This window comes from Triticum dicoccoides, chromosome 7A (genome assembly GCF_002162155.2).
Source record: "Triticum dicoccoides isolate Atlit2015 ecotype Zavitan chromosome 7A, WEW_v2.0, whole genome shotgun sequence".
Classification (NCBI taxonomy): Eukaryota; Viridiplantae; Streptophyta; class Magnoliopsida; order Poales; family Poaceae; genus Triticum; species Triticum dicoccoides.
Window position 1 is genome coordinate 164,118,640 of NC_041392.1, and position 8,946 is coordinate 164,127,585.

At 45.3% G+C, this 8,946-nt stretch overlaps 1 protein-coding gene across 1 annotated transcript in view; it reads right to left on the bottom strand.

Moving 5' to 3' along the window:
- The window catches only part of LOC119330031 (ribosomal RNA small subunit methyltransferase G-like), a 10,953-nt gene extending 8,609 nt beyond the window's left edge, over positions 1 to 2,344 (bottom strand). The window contains exons 1-3 of the mRNA XM_037603139.1: positions 2,071 to 2,344; positions 1,808 to 1,997; positions 1,586 to 1,695 (exon numbers count right to left, since the gene is read on the bottom strand). Coding sequence (XP_037459036.1) covers positions 1,586 to 1,695; positions 1,808 to 1,997; positions 2,071 to 2,274 — 504 coding nt within the window. The 5' untranslated portion in view covers positions 2,275 to 2,344. The remainder of the gene's footprint in view (positions 1 to 1,585; positions 1,696 to 1,807; positions 1,998 to 2,070) is intronic.
- Between the last annotated feature and the right edge of the window lie 6,602 nt (positions 2,345 to 8,946).

The following is an 8,946-nucleotide window of genomic DNA, read 5'->3' on the forward strand; positions in this document are numbered from 1 at the left end:
GAGGAAGAATTTCACTTTTGACTAATCTTTCTATTCTCCCCTTGGAAATATGGCCCAAGCGACAGTGCCATAATTTCGATGAGTCGTGAGTTCTCTTTCTTTTCTTTTGTTCTTTATTCGATGCGACATGCTCATTCCCATTACACACAGAATGCACTTTTCCACGTAGTGATAATAAATAAAGCTCATCGTGTAGTAAAGCATCACCCACATAAGCATTATTAAACCATATGGCACACTTGTCATGTCCAAAATAACATTCATAATTATCTCTGTCCAAACATGAAACACTAACCAAGTTTCTATGACATAATGGAGCTTATAGAACATCTTTAAGCAGAAGCTTGAATCCATCAGCTAACTCCAGGGAGATGTTGCCGACAACTGCAACTTCTGCTTCAACTCCGTTTGCCACTTCAATGCGTCTTTCGCTTCTTTGCGTAGTCCGCGTCGAATGGAATCCCTGTAACGAATTTGCAACATGGACAGTTGCTCCTGAGTCAATCCACCAAGTAGATTCCGAAAATTGTGTATACAAGGATTCATTTTCAAAGGAAACAATATTGTTACCTCTCTTTGCCATTATGGACTTCAGCCAATCAGGGCAATCTTTCTTATAGTGCCAAGTCTTATTACAATGGAGACATGTGTCTTTGTTCACTGGAAAAGACTTATGCTGATGTTGAGTTTTTCCATGTGGCTTAGAAGGAGAAACTTTGCTATTTTGATTGTAGTTCTTTTTCTTGTTATCCTTCACATAGTTGAGTGAACCACCATGTGAGGCTTTGAGTATGTTCTCTTCTTGGTCACACATTGCTATTGTCTTTTCAATGTCCCATGTTCCAGGTGACATATTGTAGTTTACAACAAAGGTTTCAAACTCCTTTGGCAGTGAAGCCATGACCAGGTGGACCAGGAGCACTGGTTTGATCTCCAGATCCGCATCCATGGGCTTGAGCTTTGTTGCCATGTTGCTCATCCCGAGAATGTGCTCTCTTATTCCATGACCACCGCCATTGTAGTTCTCTGTCACTAGTTGCTTTATCAACTGGGTGGCGTATGTTTTTGAAGAACCAGTGAACTGGTTATCTTTGTAAGCAACTCCCCTACGGAAGTGCACTCTGCAGTTGAGCCCACAATGGCATTCTCAATTGTATTCTTTATAAATGCTATGCACTTTTTGTTTGCATTGACCCACTTTTGGTTTTCAATGGAATATAACATCTCCACTGGAACATGATCCTTTTTCTTTTTCTCCCACGCAACATCATCGTCGGTGGCCTCTCTGACTGGCTCTGTAGGTCTGATCGGCTATGGTTCATCCACAACCCAGTCCACCTCAGCACAGACAAATGCCAGGTCTACTTTCTTCCTCCACTCAGTGTAGTTGTCAACTCTCAGTGTCGGAACATCTTCTAAACTACCGCGGATCATCTAACCTACTCGATCCAGAGGATCTAACAATTCCAACTCTTCTAAAATAAGAAAACCAGATTGTCGCAAATCCAATCAAATACACGAGAAATTCAATCAATCAGATTATCACAATGCATTGCATTATCTTAGCTGCTCAAAGACAGCTTACCTCAGCTCGGTCACACACCACATCCACATTTGACAGCTCCATGACCTCAACTGCGTGCTCCAAGAACGTGCACCGCTTCCGCATCGACTCCAACAGCGTAAACTTCCAGCCTGAAACAGAAAATATTAATTCAAATTGCAACAGGAAAGGTAAAAAAAAAAGCACATAGTGTTTTCAGTGATTTCATGAAACACTAATCGTTGAACAGAGATGATTGATTACTTGGCCGCGCAACTGCAAGGATCAGCCCGGGGAGCCCCGCACCAGAGCCGACATCGACAAGGCTGATGCCAGAAATGTCGCCGCCGCGGGAGGTGTATGCGTGCTCGAGTGGAGGAAGCACGGCGAGCGAGTCAACCACGTGGCGCGTCATGACCTCGGACTCGTCGGTGACGGCGGTCAGGTTCATCCTCTGAACAGCGAAGAGAACATGTAAGCAACTGGGGTTTAGGGTGGGAGCCGGTGGCTGAGGTTTAGAGAGCGACCTGGTTCCAGTCGAGGAGGGCTTCCACGTAGAGGGAGACCTGGCGCTGCTGCTGCGTCGAGAGAGATGTGGCGGAGGACGAGGCGGCGGCGGTCGCGGTGGTGCGAAGGTGGAGGAGGGGGCGCCGGGCCTGGCGGCCCTGGCCGAGGAGGAGGCGCGAGAGGAGGAGGCGACGGCTCCCCGCGCTGCAGCAGCAGAGCGACATCCTGCAGCGGCGGCGGCGGCGGCGGAGCTTCGCGCGCGCCCGAGGCGGGGATGGGGATGGGGTTGGAACGTTGGACCGTTTGGGGCTGTGATATGTAAATGTGGTTTACGTGTCTGGACATCGTAAACGTCTAGAGTGATTTCGTGTTCCAGTGCAGAAAACATAAACTCTGACCTGTCTTTCGGGAGTAATAATTCTGTTGCGCGGCTGGTTTGAGACCAGTGGACTGAAGACGAACAAGGCTTAGTCGATTCATTTTCAGCCATCCGATGCAAAACCAACGGCGAGATCACTTCGTCTACCTCCGCCCCTCTCTCCACTGTTCATCTTCTGCCTCAAACTGCTGAGATACCACCAGCCTAACCGCCTGCTGCCGTCGACCGCGCAACTGCACCCAATGGCGAAGTCGGAACTTTTGTGAAGTATGGGCAAAACTGAGGCTAAGAATGTGTTTTGTTCGCGTCCACATTGTTACACCTTGTCTGGACGGTGCCTGTGATCTGTCTTGTACTTGTTTGCTTGGTGTTCTCGTAAAAAAATGTATGCCAGGCCTGGTCACCCCAGTAGTGTGATTAGTCTGGCCCAACTAACAACAACAACAAACAACAACAATAACAACAAAGCCTTTAGTCTCAAACAAATTGGGATAGGCTAGAGATGAAACCCATAAGATCTCGCAACAACTCATGGCTCGCACATGGATAGCAAGATACTCCAATCTTCAGGTCTCTCTTAACGGACTCCTCCCATGTCAAATTCGGTCTACCCCGCCCTTACTTGACATTCTCTGCACGCTTTAGCCGTCTGCTATGCACTGAAGCTTCTGGAGGCATGCGCTGAATATGCCCAAACCATCTCAGACGATGTTGGACAAGCTTCTCTTCAATTAGTGCTACCCATATCTCATATATCATCATTCCGGACTCGATCCTTCCTCGTGTGGCCACACATCCATCTCAACATACGCATATATGCCACACCTAACTGTTGAACATGTCGTCTTTTAGTTGGCTAACACTCGGCGCCATACAACATTGCGGGTCGAACCGTCATCCTGTAAACTTGCCTTTTAGCTTTTGTGGCACTCTCTTGTCATGGAGAATGCCAGAAGCTTGGCGCCACTTCATCCATCCGGCTTTGATTCGATGGTTTACATCTTCATCAATACCCCCATCCTCCTGCAGCATTGACCTCAAATACCGAAAAGTGTCCTTCTGGGGTATCATCTGGCCATCAAGACTAATCTCCTCCTCACACTTAGTAGTACTGAAACCGCACAGCATGTCCCTATATCTCCCCATAAGTTGTTGTACCAAGAAAATGGCTTCCATGGTCGACCTCCCATGCATGAAACCAAACTGATTTTTTGTCACGCTTGTCATTCTTCTTAAACGGTGCTCAATGACTCTCTCCCATAACTTCATTGTATGGCTCATCAGCTTAATTCCACGATAACTAGTACAACTCTAAACACCCCCCTTGTTCTTGAAGATTGGTACTAATATACTCCGTCTCCATTCTTCTGGCATTTTGTTTGCCCGAAAAATGAGGTTGAAAAGCTTGGTTTGAAGGAAATATGCCCTAGAGGCAATAATAAAGTTGTTATTTATATTTTCTTATACCATGATAAATGTTTATTATTCATGATATAATTGTATTAACCAGAAACTTGATACATGTGTGGATACATAGATAAAACAAAGTGTCCCTAGTATGCCTCTACTTGACTAGCTCGTTAATCAAAGATGGTTAAGTTTCCTGACCATAGACATGTGTTGTCATTTGATGAACAGGATCACATCATTAGAGAATGATGTGATGGACAAGACCCATCAGTTAGCTTAGCATAATGATCGTTTAGTTTTATTGCTCTTGCTTTCTTCATGACTTATACATGTCCCTGTGACTATGAGATTATGCAACTCCCAAATACCGGAGAAACACTTTGTGTGCTATCAAACATCACAACGTAACTGGGTGATTATAAAGATGCTCTACAAGTGTCTCCGATGGTGTTTGTTCAGTTGGCATAGATCAAGATTAGGATTTGTCACTCCATGTATCGAAGAGGTATCTCTGGGCCCTCTCGGTAATGCTCATCACTATAAGCCTTGAAAGCGATATGACTAATGAGTTAGTTGCGGGATGATGCATTACGGAACGAGTAAAGAGACTTGCCAGTAACGAGATTGAACTAGGTATGATGATACCGACGATTGAATCTCGGGCAAGTAACATACCAATGACAAAGGGAATAACGTATGTTGTTATGCGGTTTGACCGATAAAGATCTTCGTAGGATATGTAGGAGCCAATATGAGCATCCATGTTCCACTATTGGTTATTGACCGGAGATGTGTCTCGGTCATGTCAACATAGTTCTCGAACCCGTAGGGTCCGCACGCTTAACATTTGATGACGATTTGTATTATGAGTTATGTGATTTGATGACTGAAGATTGTTCAGAGTCCCGGATGAGATCACGGACATGACGAGAAGTCTCGAAATGGTCGAGAGGTAAAGATCTATATATTGGAAGGTTATATTCGGACACCAGAATGGTTCCGAAGTGTTTCGGGTATTTTCTGGAGTACCGGGAGGTTACCGGAACCCTCCGGGGAGTAATGGGCCTTAATGGGCTTTAGTGAAAAGGAGATGAGGGCCTCAAGGGGTGGTCACACGCCCCCCATGGGCTGGTCCGAATTGAACTAGGAGGGGGCGGCGCCCCCCTCTTTCCTTCTCCCCCCTTCTCCCTTCCCTTCCTTCTCCTAGTTGGAATAGGAGGGGGGCGAATCCTACTTGCACTGGTGCGCGTCGGTTCTAAACAAACGGTTTAAAACCCCTTTCCCTGGCGGCATCTAGAACCGTCGCCAAGTGAGTGTGGGCGATAGGGGGGTCCTTCCCACACGACCCAGAAACCATCGGGGATATGCCCTCCTGGCACACACGTTCGGCAAAATGAGGTCGTGTGCGACCGTTAAGCACTCAAATACGGAAATACGTACAATACGGCTAAAAAATACAATTATACGGTGAAATTGTTTCCGGTTGCAAGTACATCCCACACAGTCAGTCCCCGCTAAACGTTTCCGTTCGTATGTACATCCCACACAGTTGCTCCAAGGAAAACGTTTCCGTTCATAGGTAAATCACACACAATTTTCCCCGTTAAATCGTTTGTGATAGTGTTGCCATTGCACACGATATTAATAATTTTATCGTTTGCGTTATTGAATGCATCACACGCGGTGCGTAGATAGAAACTGTGTAGCAAAGGTTGTCCATCACACACACTTTTTATGTGATAAACATTTGCGCAATGTGGCGTAACGCAAACAGTTTTTAAGAGAAAGTCGTGTGTGAAGTGGAGATTGATCGCACACGTAGTGGATCCTAGAAACGTTTCTGATCTCCATGTATATCGTAGACGTTTCGCTTTCGCAAATCGTGTGTAGTGTAATCCCTATTTAATCCATAATTAATCCAATTAATCTCTAATTTAAAAATCACATGTTATGAATTTGAAAGTAGGCAATCACTTATTTCATATCCAACCATGTTTATTACAAATATAGGTTCAACCACGAATCCACAATTCAATGCACGGGTACATATACTGAAGAACTATAGAAGCACCAAGTAAAGAATGATGAACCACAGTTGTACTAAAGACTGTAAAAAGAGAGGCGAAAGACATTCTGATTGCTGGAGAAGGTGAAGCGGAATGCCCATATTGTGCCCTCCTTCATGCGTAAGACGCGCACGACTCTAGGCCAACCCCTTGTGATGGCTACCCGTCCATCCTTCACTTTCTTCATTAGGACTTCTTGATGCTCATTGTAGTCTGGATGAAATAATTTAACCTTCATTGTGTGTCCACCAATCATGTACTTTGCGAGGTAATCTTGAGTGAACTGCTTCAGGAACCACTGGGAACGAAAAAGATTCAGACATTGTTGTCTAACAAATCATTATGGGCAGTAAAAAGAGAAGGCTGGAGAGTTTGTAGTTACCATCCTACAACTCACTGTTGTGTTGGATAGAGCATAAACAAATAATTTGCTTGCCACCATTCATATCTTTTTGCTAATAATCCTTATCAGTTTCCTCACTTGATGCTTGTTCATCAATATATGATTGCCCCATACGCAAAAAGGGTCGATGCGTGGATCCTTGTCAAGGGCATATGTACCTACAAGCAACAAGTCAATATTAGAAGCTAACTAGTGTCCAGGCCTGGATCTATATGCACCACACTATGGAACGACGGGGGGAGTACAAGCCGGGGGATGAAGCTAACCTCGGCGAAAAATGGTGGCCACTCCCGTTGTTATCCTGCATAAGTAGTGGAAAGACATGATAAGTACCGCAATCTTAACATCAAACAAATATAGCAAAGGTAAACAACATCATCTCCAAATGATAACTTGAATGTGTTGGTTTCAGCATGCTGTTAAAGCAGATATAAAATGGAAGGCAATGTTACCGACAACAGGCTTAACAACCATCAAATATTACAATTCAAACCGGTATTGTTAAAAATGAATAGAACATAGGTAATGCTTAAACATCACACTGGATAAATGTGTAAAACTGAAATAAAGGGCATGTGTTAACTACACCAGGAATAACTGGAACCAAATATAGTTGTTCAAACTGGTATTGATGTAGTCGAGCGGCACAATTCCAACTTGCACATAATGAACCACACATTGTGAATGACTGAAATAGACAAGGCATAAATGACCAGTATAACAAACAAATATAGCCATTGAAAACTAGACAGAGTCTCACTGCAACCAACCTAACAAGCAAATACAGATAAACAGGGCATATGCTTGAAAACTGGACAAATGCTCACTGCAACCAACCTAACAAGCAGATAAAGATAAACAAGGCATCTGCTTGATAACTGGAGAAATGCTAAAAAAGTAACCTAACAACCAAATACAGATAAACAAGGCATCTGCTTGGTAACTAGACAAATGCTAAAAAAAGCAACCTAACAACCAAATACAGATAAACAAGGCATCTGCTTGATAACCGGACAAATACTCACTGCAACCAAACTAAGAACCAAATATAGATAAACAAGGCATCTGCTCGATAACTGGAAAAATGCTCACTCCAACCAACCTAACAACCAAATACAGATAAACAAGGCATCTACTCACTATAAACAACCAAATATAGCCATTCGTGAAACTAAAGTGGACAATTCATACTTAAACATCACATAGACCTATTGAACAATACATTTTTGCATAACTGAAATAATTAAACACGACACAGTTAAAGCACCGCACGGAAAATGCTACTACAACAAAGGGTACAGGTTGGCAAGCTAGAAAAGGTATTTTTTGCTGATAGAATGTTGCCTCACATTTCATGGATGGGATCCTTCCAGTTGGAAGAGCATAGACCCATGGTGCGCTCTCTGATGTCACGGATGGGTCGTTTCACCTTGGAAGAATCTTCGTGGGTGCCCTCCTCGTGGTCGTGGTCGTGGTCGATGAGATCTGACTTGGCAATTGAGGATCCCAAGCCGCCGCCGTAGAACGTGTTCTTCAAAAGTGACAAAATGGGCTTGATGGCGTATAAAGCTCGCAAATCCTTGACTGCTTGGCGGAGGAGATCAGCAGCAGGGCCGTTGAAGAGATCGACGACAGTTGAACCAGAGGGGTTGGGATGGACCACTTAACCCGTGACATGGCGCACGTGAAGCCGTCGGTGTGGACAAGCTTGATGTCGTAGCCAGCTTTCCCGAGATACAGTAATACACTAGCCTGCTGACATGAAGCCTTCGGCATGGCAATGTAGTTAACGTCTTCGCCGGCTTCCGCGACTATGTGTTGCTCCGGGGTCGATAGGTCGGGGCGAACGACGACCACCTCGCCAACGTCCGCCGGAGAGGCCATGATAAACCTCTTCTTGGTCGAACTCTCGTCGGGCTCCCCGGTATATGTGGTCGAGTTTAGGCTGCGACATTCTGGAGCAAGGGATGTGGATCTGGCGGGGAGGGACACCACGGGCCTCATCTTAAAACTCAGGGGAGTGGGGCGATGGTATGAGAATCGCTGGATAACCTGAGCTTTATTATCTAAGCTAGGAGGAACAGGCAGACCGGCAGGGTTGCACTACAAAAAAAGACACATCCGTGACATTTTGGGTCGAACGAATTTTTCCTGTCATACATATGACACTTCTATGACGATAATTGTGACAAAACCCGGTATCACCATAGATGTGGTGTGCTCCTACTTCTGTGACAAAAAATCATGAAAGAAAATGGGCTTTTCGTCCTGGGCGGGCCGGAGACGCAACTGCATGACATTCTTTGGGCTGTCCATGACGGAAAAAAACCATGGTAGAAGCGAGGGCGAGGAAAATTTCGGGGAGTTCCCGGTTATGGTGGGAGGTCAGGGGCCGAGCAATGCGTGTTTCTCTCGTACACGTACGCGCGTGTGTGCGAGGCGTTGGCTCTAACTGAACCCGAGCGAGGCGTTGGGCTCTAACTGAACCCGAGCGATTGCACTGCAGGCTACACGTTACTGAACCCTAGCGATCGATCGATGGCTGTTAACTGAACCCGATCGAGTGATTCCTTCGCTATTGCTGTTAACTGAAGCCGATCGATGCTGCCTCTGGGATGAACAGTGAGCGTTGGGGGGG